The sequence below is a fragment of the Artibeus jamaicensis genome, unplaced genomic scaffold (genome assembly GCF_021234435.1).
Source record: "Artibeus jamaicensis isolate MK-2021 breed Jamaican fruit bat unplaced genomic scaffold, CSHL_Jam_final contig_785, whole genome shotgun sequence".
Lineage (NCBI taxonomy): Eukaryota > Metazoa > Chordata > Mammalia > Chiroptera > Phyllostomidae > Artibeus > Artibeus jamaicensis.
In genome coordinates this window covers 32,508-48,854 of record NW_026521970.1, presented here as the reverse complement: position 1 = coordinate 48,854, position 16,347 = coordinate 32,508, and the positions used below count along the sequence as shown (strand labels likewise).

Below are 16,347 nucleotides of genomic sequence, written 5' to 3'. Positions count from 1 at the left end.
ATTATATGAAATGTCAAAGGGACTTATCTAAGAAAAAGAAGATAAAAAATATGAACAGTAAAAATGATAGCAAACTCACAGTAATTAACAACCACACCTAAAACAGAAACAAAAGCAAATAACTAGAAGAGAAATAGAACCATAGAAATAAAGATCACATGGAGGGTTATCAACAGGAGAGTGGGAGGGGGAGAGAGAGGGAAAAGGTAAAGAGAATAAGTAGCATAAATGGTAGGTAGAAAATAGACAGGGAGAGGTTAAGAATAGTATAGGAGGACTTCCGGCCACAATGGAGGCATAAGTGGAAACACTGTGCCTCCTCTCACAACCAAGTTTAAAGACAAAGATTTAGTAACAAAAACACCACCAACTCAGACAGAAAATTGAACTATATGAAAGTCCGACAATGAACCATTCATCCAGACCGGTAAGAGGGGTAGAGTCAGCAGCTGGCAGAGAAGGGTAGCACACAAAAAAGTGGCCAGGCTGACCCAGGTGCACAGGTGGTGGTTGGCAGATGCCAGGCACAGGGTGGCAATGGGCAGACCCAGTGAGGGCGCAAGGCAGCTGGCTGACTGAGGTCACGAATTCATGTGCAGATAAACCAGGTGAAAAAAATGAACAGAGATAAACTGTGCAAGCCAGGGCCCCAGTGCCAGGAAATAAAGCCTAAAAGCACTTTTGGGAAAAATTTTTGGGGTTCAAGGTGCTGGGAGAGGCTCTCAGGATCACAGAGAGTTTGTTGGAGAGACCCACAGGGTCCTAGAATGTACACAAGCCCACACACCTGGGAACCAGCACCAGAAGGGCCCAATTTGCTTGTGGGAAGCAGCAGAGGGGACTGAAATCCGAGAGACCTCAGAACAAACACCATTGCTCCTCTTTGACCCCACCCCCACATACAGTATCACAACCCAGCAACTGGGTCGCCCCACCCTGGTGAACACCTAAGGTTTTGCCCCTCATATGTAATAGGTGCGAACAGACCAAAACATTATGGCTCAGGAAGAAGAACAGTTCAAAGACCCAGAGCCAATACTTGTAAAGTGACCAAGAGATAGCCAACCTATTATATGCACAGTCCAAAACACTGGTGATCAGGATGCTCACAGAACTGGTTGATTTTAGTCACAAATTAGAGGAACAAATGAAGGCTAAACTAAGTGAAATAAAGGGAAATGCACAGGGAACCAATAGTGATGGGAAGGAAACTTGGACTCAAATTAATGGAGTGGACAAGAAGGAAGAAAAAAATGACCAAACAGAAAAGAATGAAGAAATAAGAATTCAGAAAAATGAGGAGAGGCTTAGGAATCTCCAGGATATCTTTAAACATTCCAACATCCAAATTATAGGGGTACCAGAAGGGGAAGAGGAACAGCCACAACTGGAAAACTTATTTGAACAAATAATAAAGGAGAACTTCCCCAATCTGGCAAAGGAAATAGACTTCCAGGAAGTCCAGGAAGCTCAGAGAGTCCCAAAGAAGTTGGACCCAAGGAGGAACACACCAAGGCACATCGTCATTATATTAGCCAAGATTAAAATGAAGGAGAGAATCCTAGAAGCAGCAAGGGATAAGAGCACAGTCATCTACAAAGGAGTTCTCATCAGACTATCAGCTGACTTCCCCGAAGAGACCTTACAGGCAAGAAGGAGCTGGAAAGAAGTATTCCAAGTCATGAAATCCAAAAACCTACATCCAAGATTGCTCTATCCAGCAAAGCTTTTTTTAAAAATATATTTTATTGATTATGCCATTACAGTTGTTCTATTTTCTCCCCTTCATTCCCCTCCACCCTGCACACCCCCTCCCCCCCATTCCCCCCTTTAGTTTATGACCATGTGTCTCAAGTTCTTTAGATTCTATATTTCCCCTACTATTCTTGCCCTCTCCCCCATCTATTTTCTACCTACTGTCTGTGCTACTTTTTTTCTGTACCTTCTGCCTCCTTCTCCTCCCACTCCCCTTTTGCTAACCCTCCATGTGATCTTCATTTCTATAGTTCACTCCTGGTCTAGCTGTCCTCTTAGTTTGCTTTTGTTTTAGGTGTGGTTGTTAACAGCTGTGAGTTTGCTGTCCTTTCACTGTTCATCTTTTTTATCTTCTTTTTCTTAGATAAGTCCCTTTAACATTTCATATAATAAGGGCTTGGTGATGATGAACTCCTTGGATTTGATCTTATCTGAGAAGCACTTTATCTGTCCTTCCATTCTAAATGAAAGCTTTGCTGGATAGAGCAATCTTGGATGTAGGTCTTTGGATTTCATGACTTGGAATACTTCTTTCCAGCCCCTTCTTGCCTATAAGGTCTCTTCTGAGAAATCAGCTGACAGTCTGATGGGAACTCCTTCGTAGGTGACTGTCCCCTTTTCTCTTGCTGCTTCTAGGATTCTCTCCTTCATTTGAATCTTGGCTAATGTAATGATGATGTGCCTTGGTGTGTTCCTTCTTGGGTCCAACTTCTTTGGGACTCTCTGAGCTTCCTGGATTTCCTGGAAGTGTATTTCCTTTGCCAGATTGAGGAAGTTCTTTTATTATTTGTTCAAATAAGGTTTCCACTCGTGGCTATTCGTCTTCCCCTTCTGGTACCCCTGTAATTCGGATGTTGGAGTGTTTAAAGATGTCCTGGAGGTTCCTAAGCCTCTCCTCATGTATTTCAATTCTTGTTTGTTTATCCTTTTCTGTTTGGTCATTTTTTTCTTTCTTCTGGTCCACTCCACTGATTTGAGTCCCAGTTTCCTTTCCATTACTATTGGTTTCCTGTGCATTACCCTTCATTTCACTTAGTTCAGCCTTCATTTGTTCCTCTAATTTGTGACTAAAATCAACCAGTTCTGTGACCATCCTGATGACCAGTGTTTTGGACTGTGCATCTGAAAGGTTGGCTATTTCTTCGTCACTTAGAGTTATGGGCTCTGGGGCTTTGAGTTCTTCTTGAGCCATAGTGTTTTTCTCTGTTCGAGCCTGTCACAGTATGAGGAGCAGAGCCTTAGGTGTTCACTAGGGCAGGGCCACCCAGGTCACTGGTTTGTGATGCTGCATGTTTGGGTGGGGTCAGAGAGGGACAATAGTGGTCCACTCTGCTGCTCCCCACTGCTGGGGGCTGTGTGGTCCGTCTCACTGCTAGCTCCCTCACCAGTTTATCGGTCTGGCTTAATGGTTCATTGTTGTCAGACTTCCTTATAGTTCAATTTTCTGAGGTTTGGCTGGGTTTTTGTTGCTAAACTTTGTTGTTTTTAAACTTGGTTGTGCGAGAAGGCACAATGTTTCCACCTACGCCTCCATCTTGGCAGAAGTCAGCAAAGCTTTCATTTATAATGGAAGGACAGATAAAGTACTTCTCAGATAAGGTGAAATTCAAGGAGTTCATCATCAACAAGCCCTTATTATATGAAATGTTAAAGGGACTTATCTAAGAAAAAGAAGATAAAAAATATGAACAGTGAAAGGACAGCAAACTCACAGTTACTAACAACCACACCTAAGGAAACTAAGAGGACAGCTAGATCAGGAGTGGAACCATAGAAATGGAGATTACAAGGAGGGTTAGCAACAGGGGATTGGGAAAAGGAGAAGATACAGAGAATAAGTAGCATAGACAGTAGGTAGAAAATAGGGGGGAGGGCAAGTATAGTATGGATAATATAGAATCTAAAGAACTTGTGATACAAGAACATAAACTAAAGGGGGGAATAGTGGGGAAGGGGGTGTGCAGGGAGGAGGTAAATGAAGGGGAAAAAATAGGACAACCGTAATGGCATAATCAATAAAATATATTAAAAAATAGAATGGTATGGGAAATGTAGAAACCAAAGAACTTATATGTATCACCCATGGACATTAACTAAAGGGGGGGATTGTGGGTTGGAGGGGGGGGTGGAGGGGAATGAAGGGGTAAAAATAAGACAACTGTAATAGCATAATCAATAATATATATTAAAAATAATCTTGAAGAAAGGTATTTTCAAGTGTTTATGAGCCATTCAGTCTATTATCCTGTGAAAGAGGATCTCCTTATCAATTCAGCACACAGAAATAAGGATAAATTGAGAATGAGAAGCACTGGTAATACATAGACCCAGAGTGTTTCCTTCCAATATGAGATTATTAAAAATGAAGCTTTGAATTCTCTAATATTTCTTTTCTTTTTTGTTAAGTTGCTATAGCTCAAGGTGGAACAATCCAGATTTCTAAACCAGGATCTGATGTTGTTCAGGGACTGCAGGCATTAACAGTGACAAATTCAGGAGCTCTTCCACCAGGTGCTACAATTGTGCAGGACACAGTGCAGGCAGCTGACGGCACACAGCAGTTCTTTGTTCCAGGCAGCCAAGTGGTTGTCCAAGGTATAGTTTATTAACCTGATGCATTTACAGTACCTGTGGGTTACTGAAGCACTCCACTCAGCGGTGGTTTTATGGTGTTCTGAAATATGCAGGAGGTAGATGGGGGGGGCCCTTAAAGGCTTGAAGAAGAAATATTTTAGTATATTTAATACATTTAGTAAGTTAAATACATTACATGATTTTTATTTTCTAGCAGGTTTTATTGGCTAAAGAAAAGTTAAATTCAGAGTATCATAATGAAAAAGGGGAGTTGAAAACATGAGTGAATTGTTTAAGTAAATAATCTCTTTGAGAGGGTTATAAATGTTGTATCTATGTTTATTACCTACAGGGTCCAGCACAAATAATGCCTATGTTTTAATACAAAATAATAAGCCTATAATTCTGTGACATAACAATAGCATACTCAAGCACACCATATGACATGTTAAGTGAAGTGTTCAAATTAAAACTGTAAATTTTCACACACATATTATTACCCTACCACCTACTCTCAAGCAGGGGTTATTTCCGCCAAACCCTGTAGTTTATGAAGACTGAAGTAGCCAGTCTGTGATGCACTGAGTTTGGGTCTTTCCCAAAGTCAGCTGTTACGCTCAAGTCCTATATAGACATCTTATTTCAAAACTGGCTGATTTTTTTTTCTTTAGACTATTCATAATATGTTTGAAATCTGGGGTGCCCATTCTACCTCTTACGGAAGCTGATAGTAGTGAAATAAAGCAGTTGGAATGTAGCCCTATGCTTTTAGGGGAACTTAAGCTTTCAATTAAATTTGAGTTATGCATTATTTTAATTTTATTCAGTAGTGCTTATAATAACTACAATGTGTTTATTAGAACTTTCAAAAATCTGCTTTTTTAAACTTAATTCTATTATTGTTGGGCCATATGCTGAGGACTTATGATATAGCACTAATTTTAAGGGGAGTGATATCAGTTCCTTTAGTTTGAAAGTCTTCCAAGTACGGACAAATGCAAATATAATTGATAAATTTCTTGTTAATTAGCTTTCCTCCTACGTATTTTAGAGGTGAATGTGGACTGTAATAAAGGTATATGAAGAACTGTAGTGGTAGCATTTATAGGTATGAAAAATTTCATAGTACTTACCCAAAACTCTAATGTTTTCTTTTAAATGTATAGTAAAGCTACTTATTAAGAGATGATTTATGGTGTGTTTATGGTGGAATTACATCCTGATAAACCTATTATAAGTTGAAAATGTAGTAAGTTGAAAATGCATTTAAGACACCTAATCTACCAAACGCCATAGCTTAGCCGAACCTGCCTTACACATGCTCAGTTGGGCCCAGTCATGCCACACAGAGAACACCATGGAGCTTGGGCTGTTGACCCTTGTGATCGCCTGGCTGACTGGGAGCTGCAGCTCACTGCACCTGCCCAGCATCAGGAGACAGGATCAGACCTCATATCACTAGCCCTGGAAAAGATCAAAATTCAAAATTCCAACTGCAGTTTCTATTGAATGGGTATCGCTTTTTAAGCATTGTAAACTCAAATATTGTAAGGCAAACCAACTTAAGTCAGGGACTATATGTATTCCTTATACTCATGAAACCTCTATATATAAATGAATAGCCATAAAGAATCATCATTTCTAATGTCTTTAATATAGAAAGTCCACCACAAACTTCATACTTGAACAATGAGTGCTTTTTCATTGATACTTTAACAATAAGTTTTGCATAGGTAACATGCAAGTGTTGTGATTTTGAGGTTTATTTAAGAACTATTTTCTTCCCTCAGTCACAAAGATATCTTCTACAAAAACTCTGTTAGCATCATAGTTTTTACTTTTACATTTAGGTCCTTAATTCACCTGAGGTTCACCTCTGTGTATAGTATTAGGCAGGAGTATGGAGCCAGTTTTCCCCTACGAATGGTTTGTCCTTTCTCCATTAATTTATGAGGCAGTCTTAATTACACAGTAGGTTCTCTTTTACTTGGATCTGTCTCAGAACTCTGTTATCTCACAGAACAAGTTTATTTTTTTTTAAAGTTATGATTTAGCTTTTTTGAACCATTATTCTTTCATGTGCATTTGGAATAAATTTGAGTTTCTAAATAATAATAATATAAAACCAATGATGAGATTAAATTTAATTTATAGATTAATTTAGAAAGAACTAAAAGTCTTTTTTATTGTGATATAATTGACATATAACATGATATTAATTTTAGGTGCACAACATAGTGATTTGACATTTGTATAAGTCACAGTAAATGATCACCACAATAGGTCTAGTTAACATCTATCCCCACAAATAGTTACAAATTTGTCTGTCTTGTGATGAGAACTTTTAAGATCTATTCTTCAGCAATTTAAAAATATACATGCAGTATTATTAACTATAGTCACATCCCCCAGATTTTGTTGCTCTCTTAAAGGATACCTTTCTATTACATTTTCTAGTTGTTGCTGGTGTGGAGAAATATGACTGATTTTTTTTTAAGTATCTTTTGACTATTAACTCTTGAAACTCTAATTACGTCCAATAATGTGCTGGTTCTTCGTGACTCTATCTCTGATACTATGTGAATATTTATATCAAACATAAATAAGATGTTTTGTTTCTTCCCTTCAGATCTTTTATTCCTCTTGTTTTCTTTTTCTCCTCATCTTGCCTCTTCTCTTTTTCCTTTTCTTCTTCTTTTTAAAAATAACAATGGCCAGGAGTTCTAGTTTGATGATAAACAGAGCAGGTCAGTGGGCATTCTTCCCTTACTCTCTATTCCATTGAAAGGTCACAGCAATTTCTTTTTTAGATCTTGGTTTTTATCTTGATTGAATCCCTCAGCAGTATTTAGCACTGTTGACATGTGCTTCCTTCACTTCCCTGATATTGCATTCTTTCCATTTTTTTCTGTCTCTCCTACCTCTCTTTCAGGCTCCTTCATTGGTCTAACCTTCCTCCACCCAGAAGTGTCAGTGGTGTTCTTCAGGATTGCATCCTGGGCCTTCCTCCATCTGACTTGGCTACTGTCCCTGGATGAACTCATGCCTGCCCATGGCTCCAGTTCACTGTGACTCTGCCCCTGATTCCAGTCAGCTATGGACATATTCCTCATACATCTTGACTTCTTAAATCCAAAACTCCCCACCCATTTCACAGCCCCAGTTCTCCTTTGTTTACTCTACTTTAGTAATGGATTCTCCCATCCTGTTGCTTCAGTTCAGAAACCTGGGTGTCATGTCTTAGTCTCTTGCCTTCTCCATTCATTCTTCTTTCTCCACCCCACCATAATTTTGGTTCCAGCTGCTGTCCCCTCTCACCTGGATTCCTGTAACAGACTTGGGCCTGCCAAGTGCCTGGCCTCAAGCTGGTAGCTCTGGAGCAGTATCCTCAGTTTCCTGATCATGCAGGGAACAGCATATCCCTTCTTGGCTCATTTTTTAGGAAATTATCCCTGCAAGTTCAGCTAGGCTCTCTTTCTTTATTCCTCCCAACGATTCTGGGAGCTAATAGTTCTTAAAAACAAAAGTCTGTGTCTTGAGCATTCCCTTTCTCTGTTATACTCTCAGTTCTACAGTTCACAGTGGTAATTCTAAAATTCACATCTCATTAGGTCAGCCTCCCACTCAAAACCCTTCAGTGGATGAATGCCTCTTACTTGTTGGACAGAGACAGAATCCTTAACATGGCCCAGCCTTTGCTTGATCTGGGCCTTACTTCCTCTTTCTCACTTCTCCCTCTTATGCTGGATTTCTTTCATTTCCTGTCATGTGTTGTGCCTGCTCTCATCTACCGGCCTTCACACACCCGTTTACCCTGAAACATTGTTTCTGTTTCATCTTGGATAGCACTTCCCCCAGAAAGCCTTCCCTGACCTCCACAACTGGCTTAGGTCACCCCTTGCAGCTTCTACTGCACCTTCTCAGAGCCAGTATCACTGAATTGTGACTCTCGGGATCCTGCCTAGATGGCAACTTGTGCTAAGACAGGGATTCTTAGTCACTAGGACTGTCCCTAGCATATGACTAGTGGGTTCAGTGACCATTTACTGAATGAAAGTAGAATACACTTCCTCTAGTGAAAATGTTACTAGTTCTGTGTGCTGATTAACTGAGTTTTTTGGGTATATAGAATTTATTAAAACTTTCTAATAGTAGTCAGCCAAGCAACCAACTTCCCTCTTTCCTTTCCTTCTTTACACTTTTTTACACTAATATATATTAAACAAATGTTGAGAATAATTTGAACTTTCTAAAATGTGAATAAAACCAATTAGTAGTCTTAGATCCAAACTCAGGTGTGGATGCAATGACAAGATATTTGTACAGAGCCACTGATGGGGTTGATGTTGAAGGTACTCCCCAGATCTTCTTACACATTACCAGGATGTCTTCAGTTTATGTGTTCTGGAGAATTAGTGGAAACATGGGTTCTCCCTGATGTTTCTTCTCCTAAGCATCTGAGTGTCCCTGATTTTATGAGAAGATGCTTCTTTGAACAAGGCAAAAATGTGGTGGGATGTCCTTTCACTGATTTAAGGTCAGCTTGAATTCTAACCATAAAAGGGGCTGGACTTTGTATAAGCCACTGATGAAAGTGAAAGGTCTCAGGGACATGTCACTTACTTTGGTGTCCTAAGACGCCAATCATTTTTCCTCAGGCTATGGTCCATTATACTGTTGAACAGCTCCAATTCTGTGTCCAACCTTGAATTGTAAAATTTACAGTGATCTAGCTTTTCCTGTGTCAAGTCTTCATTAAGTAACCTAAATAAATTCAGAGATACTTTTTTAATGGACATATTTTTAATTTATTAATATTAATTGTAATTTATTTATGAAGTTTTATTTTTCTAATTTATAAATATATTTTATTGATTATGCTATTACAGTTTGTCCCATTCCCCCCCCCGCTTTATTTGCCTCTGCCCTGCACCACTCTCCCACCCCTTTAGTTCATGTCCATGGGTTGTACATGTAAGTTCTTCATCTTCTCCTTTTTCTATACTATTCTTAACCTCCCCCTCTCTATTTTGTACCTACCATTTATGCTTCTTATTCCCTGTATCTTTTCCCCCATTCTCCCTTTCCACCTTCCCACTGATAACCCTCCATGTGATCTCCATTTATGTGATTCTCTTCTCGTTATATTGTTTGCTTAGTTTGTTTTTGTTTTAAGTTCAATTGATAGTTGTGAGTTCGCTGTCATTTTACTATTCATAGTTTTGATCTTCTTAGTTTCCTTAGATAAGTTCCTTTAACATTTCATATAATAAGGGCTTGGTGATGATGAACTCCTTGAACTTGATCTTATTTGGGAAGTGCTTTATATGCCCTCCCACTCTAATGAAAGCTTTGCTGGGTAGAGCAATCTTGGATGTAGGTCCTTGCCTTTCATGACTTGGAATACTTCTTTCCAGCCCCTTCTTACCTGTCAGATCTCTTTTGAGAAACCAGCTGACAGTCTTATGGGAACTCCTTTGTAGGTAACTACCTCCCTTTCTTTTGCTGCTTTTAAGATTCTCTCCTTATCTTTAATCTTGGCTAATGTAATGATGATGTGCCTTGGTGGGTTCCTCCTTGGGTGCAACTTCTTTGGGACTCTCTGAGCTCCCTGGACTTTCTGGAAGTCTATTTCCTTAGCCAGAATGGGGAAGTTCTCCTCTATTATTTTTCCAAATAACTTTTTCACTTGTTTCTCTTCCTCTTCCCCTTCTGGTACCCCTATAATTCGAATGTTGGAATGTTTAAAGATGTCCTGGAGGTTCTTAAGCCTCTCCTCATTTTTTGAATTCTTGTTTCTTCATTCTTTTCCGATTGGATATTTCTTTCTTCCTTCTGTTCCAAACAGTTGATTTGAGTCCCAGTTTCCTTTCCATTACTATTGGTTCCCTGTACATTTTCCTTTATTTCCCTTAGCATAGCCTTAATTTTTTCATCTAATTTGTGACCAAATTCAACCAGTTCTGTGAGCATCCTGATTACCAGTGTTTTGAACTGTGCATCTGATACGTTGGCTATCTCATTATCATTTAGTTGTATTTTTTCTGGAGCTTTGATCTGTTCTTTTGTTTGGGCCATTTTTTTTCCTTGACACACCTGTTACATAGTAAGGGGTGGAGCCTTAGGTGTTCACCAGGGCAGGGCAACCCAGTGGCAGGGTTGTGATGCTGTATGTGGGGCGGGGGTCCTAGGGGGAGCAATGGTGCTTGCTCCATTCTCTGCTGGATTTCAGTCACTTCCTCCGCTTCCTGCAAACAAATTGGGCCCTTCTGGTGCTGATTCCCATGTGGGTGGGTTTTTGTACATCCTGGGACACTGTGGGTCTCTCCAATGAACTCTTCTGTGAGACTGGGAGTTTCTCTTGGTACCTCAACCCCCACAGGTGTTTTCAATTGGTGTTTTGAGGCTTTATTTCCCTGTGCTGGGGCCCTGGGTTGTGCTGTTTTGCTCTTCATTTTTTGCATGGTTTATCTGCACACAAATGTGGGACCACCCGACCTGCCAGCTGTCTTGCACACTGCACCCTTTCCACAATCCACCACCTCGCAGGGTCCACCAGCTGCTGCTTTGTGTGCCTGGGGTCTGCCAGCCACCACCTGTGCACCTGGGGTCCACCAGCCACCCTGCCAAGAGCCCTCTCTGACCCTGCTCCATGGCTCCACCCCTCTTACTGATCTGGATGAATGTGTCTACTTCAACTCCTTGATTGTCAGACTTCCATACAGTTCAATTTTCTGTCAGTACTGGTTGTTTTCTGTTTTTAAATTGTTGTTGTCCTTATTTCGGTTGTGCAAGGAGGCACAGTTTGTCTATCTATGTCTCCATCATGGCCAGAAGTCTAGTTGTATTTTTTTCTGGAGCTTTGATCTGTTCTTTCATCTGGGCCATTTTTTTGTCTTGCCACACCTATTATGTAGTAAGGGGCAGAGCCTTAGGTGTTCACCAGGGCAGGGCAACCCACTTTGGTGCTTTATGATGCTGTATATGGGGGAGGGGTTGAAGAGGGAACAATGCTGCTAGCTCACCTCCCTGTCAGTTTTCAATCACCTCCTCTGCTACCCACAAGCAAAGTGGGCCCTTCTGGTGCTGATTCTGGGGGACAGTAGGTTTGTGTAAATGCTAGGACCCTGTGAGACTCTATAACAAATTCTCCTTTGAGACTGGTAGTTTCTCCTGCCACTGTAATACCCACAGGTTTTTTCAGTTAGAGGTTTGAGGCTTATTTCCCAATGCTGGAACCCTGGGTTGCATGATCTGTCTCGCTTCCCAGTTGTTCCTCCTGGTTACCTGCACATGAATGTGGGCCTGCCCTGGTCTTCCAGTGCCACCTTGCCACAAGTCCTCTCCACCTTGGCTGCTGGTCTGGATGAAATGTCTCTTCTTTAACTCCTTGGTTGTTGGACTTCGATAGTTTGATTTCCTGTCAGTACTGGTTGTTTTCTGTTTTTAAAAATGTTGTTGTCCTTCTTTTGGTTGTGCAAGGAGGCACAGTGTATCTATGTATGTCTCCATCTTGGCCAGAACTTCTATTTATGAATTTTTAAGAGTCACAAAATTCATTTCAAGGGATTTTAATTTTGTAAAATGATGTGTTAGATTGAGCCACATGTAATTGCTGTTTTTGTGGGCCCAAAAGCTCAAATATAAGCAATATTAAATCTAATATTTGTGGAAGAGTGCTATATTATACTGGCTACATTTGAATTTTTTAAATTTCAGTATCCGTTCCTTTCAAATGAAATTAGCAAATTATATGTCACCTTAGGAACAGCTGGATTTTCTGGTGTAACAGATAGAAATGTATTATAAGTAAACAAAGGCAGCTAGTTATTTCTTAGTAAGAAAATCTAGATGTCTATGAAATACATTTCTGTTTGCTGTACAGCATCTCTCGACTGAATGTCAGTTGTTTATTTTTTAAATCTCCAAATATTCTTTTTCTCCCCCAACTTAATGAAAAGTCTATAGGGCTTAAGGTCCCTTACTTAGAAGCCTTGGACAGAATAATAATAAAGAAATAGCCCCATAAGAAAAAAAGAGCCTTTCTCAAGAGATTTTTTGTGTAAAAATAAGAAACGAGCATTGATGGTTTATTGCAGGGCTTTCATAGTGCTTTGGTTTTGGTGAGCTTGTCTGTGACAAAGCAAATTTATGGCAGTGATAGGCTAGTGATGTCATTGTGAGGTCAGCACTGCCACTTATAACTGCACGTGCTTGCTAGTCAGAACACTCTGTGTTGGCCTGTGAAAGGAAGAGTGGGGAGGTCCCTATGCAGAAGCTTGTCATGGCTGTGACTGGAGATGAAAGAGGTAAGAAGAGCTTCAGCGAAAGATTTAATTCTGTGAAATTGGTTTTGAAGTTTTGAAAACTTATTTAGAGACCTCTGAGTATATCAAAAATACTACTTTTCTAGTAGCTGAGGAGTTTTATATCTATTTAGCATGCTTGCAGAGGTGTCTAACCTGCAGCCCAGGATGGCTATGAATGCAGCCCAATGCAAAATTGTAAATTTACTTAAAACCTTCCTTTTTTTGCTTATCGGTTTTTGTTAGTGTTCATCTATTTAATGTGTGGCCCAAGACAGCTCTTCTTCTTCCAGTGTGGCCCAGAGACGCCAAAAGGTCGGACAAGCCTGCAAGGCAACTTAGTGGAATTGGTTCTTTGGTCAGTGTTATATCGCTTACTTGATCAAGATAGTGTCTCAGTTTCTCTCCCCCCTCCCCCCATTCCCCTGCCTCCACTAAAGTAAACTCTTGCTTCATCGGCAACCTGTTGCATATCCAGTGCGGCTGCAAGTTAAACATACGTACTGTTCAAGTTGTAAAAAATTAAGCTTCCGATTTCGTTGCTGTGTACAAATGTAGCTCCAAAGCAGACCAGAGTGTTGGGATGTTTTTGTGCCTACTCCTTTCTTTGCTCCAGTGTTTAAAATGGTCTGTTCCTCCCTAATGGAGTTCAAAGGGCTGACGTCATTGCATTTCCTGGAATCATGGGTCCTCAGGGGAAGTGGAAAAGTTAAACTCCAAGCGGGCTGCACATTGACGTCAGCCCCGAGCCAGGCTGTGACTGGGCCAGTTCCCTTCCGCTCTGTGAAGCGCTGCTGACAGCTCGAGGTTGTTAACTAGCTCGCTGCTTGCCTGTCTCCCTGGAAGCTCCTGGACTGGGTAGCTTGACTTGTGAGCCTCACTTTACCGTTTTTCTGCAGGTAAGTATCTGCTGTAGGAAGCCAGCACTACCCCGCCGTGTGTGGGCAGATCCCAGGAGCCCTGCAACACTCCAAGGTCCGCCTGTGCGTGGGCTCTATCTGGGTCGGGTCAGGCGCCCTCGCTCATCCCGCCCTCATTCACCCCGGTGCTCTGCAGGATCTGCAGCTCACGGTGCCCTCGGTGCATGGTTAGGGAAGCGCACTTCTGAAAATCCGCAGTTCTTGCCCTGGTTCGGTTTCCTTAGTTATAGACAATGATCCTGACTTAGTCACCAATGTTCATTATGTTGTTGCAAGTGTGTTTATTGAGTGGTGCCCTATTTCTAACCCAGTACTGATTTGCATTTTGAGTTCACGAAGAATGGAAAGTTGTAAACAGCTTGCTCACAATTTACATCTTCAGTTAGTGGATCTTAGCTCCTCCTCCTAAACAGGAACATTCCATTGTCTCAAGCAAATAACACCTGTATAAAATTGTTTTTAAAACTATGTTGAGCTATTGTTTTTCTCAAAACTTCTGTGAAATTTTAGAGATAGTATAGATTGCAGAAGCTCTCAAATGGCAAATTTATTGTAAGGTATAGATGAACTTAAAGTAACCTGAAATAGTGCATGTCATATGATTCTTAGGACCAAAAACCACTTTTGTGCATATATTTATTTCCTAAAACATAGTAATTGGTTTATAAATTTAAATTCATCATTTGACTTCTCTAAACATGAACGAATATCATAACAAAAAAAGAAAATGATCTGAAATTAGAATATATTTAAATATGAACATTTATAACAATTTGCATAAATTTTTAACCTTTGCTTGTAAGTAAACATTTCCAGAATGAATATAGCATACTTGAATAAATTTTCCACAGTTTTACCCATAATGCCTATGTATGATTTATGCTTTCCAATTCAAAATTTTCTAAATGATGACACTTTAAAATGTCAAACTTTTTCACTACCTCATTTGTACCCCTGGAAATCATTGTTTTTTGAAATCTGGTCAGTTCTCACAGAATCAATTCTATTTAAAGTGCTATTCGAAAATCAAAAGGACATTTCTTTCTCTCTCTCTCTCTCTAAGGTTGATTGGTATAGATTATTGGCTCACAAACTTTTTGACCATGACCCACATTTACATGACAGTAGACTTGTGTGTCTGTATAAAAATCTGCTTGAAAAGTAATCCTTAGCTTTAGTATATGTAATGTAGTCATACTTTTCTATTTGTTTTTTTTTAAATGCTATTCTTGACCCATGAAGTTGACTTTATGACTCACCAATGATCTACAACTTACAGTTTGGAAAACTGATCTAGACCAGCGTCAGGCTGCTGACAATAATGACCAGTCTGGGCAAGGTTTTAGAAGCATTTACTTACAGGGACAGGGGATTGAATTTGAAAAGGGAATACTTACAGTTTACAGAATTATATTATTCTGTTAGATGTAATTTAAGTTTTTATTAGAAATAGTTTTGGCTTTATTTATAAGCTGATTGTTAAGAGTCTAACTCTTCATCTTTTAGTCTCTGGGTCTAAAAATCTCTAATGAATTGTATTCAGCCTGGATATCTGAATTATTAAAAACAAATGTTCCAACTTATTCAAATTTATAAAATAGTATCTTAATTAATATTTGATATAAGAGAATGAGGATACATTTCACCTTTGTGAAAGGAAAGGTTTTTGGTAATTTTCACATAAAAGTATAGTTTGTATCAGGTATAACAGCTTCTTGAAGTTGGTAGCAAAGCAAGTATAATTATATTGGAAGTGAAAATATAGGAGGCACATACCTTAAGTTTCATTAGAACTCTGAATCTGTATGAAATTGTTATATGCTATTTTCCCACTATTTTTGAAAAATCTTTAATGAAAGATCACTTGGGATAATTGCCAGTTATATTTGCCTATGTAAACATACTGGCTGACTAGTAAAATAATACTTTGCATTTCTGTAAAATTTAAAATAAAAAATCTCTTAATCTCACAAATAAAAATAAATATAAGTGTGGTAAGTGCTATCAAACTATCATATTGTAAGAGACTCACAGCTAATATAGTTTGAAGGATCAGGGTAGGCCTTGCTGAGGAAGCCACATTTAAATACCCACAAGGGAAAGCACTTTCCACACCCCCTGATTTACTCAAGGCAGACATTATTATGTTCATCGTGTACATAAGCACACAGATCAGAGTGGGTATATGACTGTTACAAGCTTACAGAACTAGCAAGAGGTGAAACAGCTTGGCTCTTCAAAGTCCTTATCTGATTCTGTTCACATTACGCTGCTTCTCAGAATTCACCTTGACATTGATAAAATAATGCTGATGTTAGGTGAGTTACAATAGCACACTACACACTGCTTATAAAATATACAAAATAAAGTTTGTATCATTTTAAGTAGTCAAAATAGATTTTTTCTAGCATTATTACTCTCTTAGGACAACAGAGCATAAGTTTGTTATTACGTACAACTAAAAATATCCATATAATTTCTCATTTTTTACAGATTTTTTTACTCTTATGGTTTTCACTGAATGCATAACTCATGTATAACTTAAAGTAAAAACTACTTAATGACTTGATTCTATGTGGTCTATGTGTTGTAACATATTTGAACTGTTTGGCACTTAAATAGTCATGTTTGCATGGGATTTAATTTTGCTGGGAAACCTGGACCAAGAATGAGGAGAACCTTCCTAACAGAGTGAGGTACCCATCAGGGACGAGCCTGATTTCAGCATTAGGAGCACTGGTGTGGTCATAGGGAGGGCAAGAACCAAAACAGAAAGGTGAAGATAGGACTTC

General features: G+C 39.4%; 1 protein-coding gene across 7 annotated transcripts in view; it reads left to right on the top strand.

Annotated features, from left to right (window-relative positions):
* The window catches only part of LOC119038977 (cAMP-responsive element modulator), a 61,761-nt gene that overhangs the window by 16,258 nt on the left and 29,156 nt on the right, over positions 1–16,347 (top strand). For 2 of the 7 annotated variants that reach the window (XM_037131599.2, XM_037131600.2), the window contains exon 4: positions 4,162–4,350. The exons of 1 other annotated variant lie outside the window; for it this stretch is intronic. In XM_037131599.2, the coding sequence (XP_036987494.2) occupies positions 4,162–4,350 (189 nt within the window). Of the gene's footprint in view, positions 1–4,161; positions 4,351–12,546; positions 12,639–13,283; positions 13,535–16,347 lie in introns of those variants that run through there. 4 more of the 7 variants (XM_037131605.2, XM_037131606.2, XM_037131604.2 and 1 more) reach the window with 4 other exon arrangements.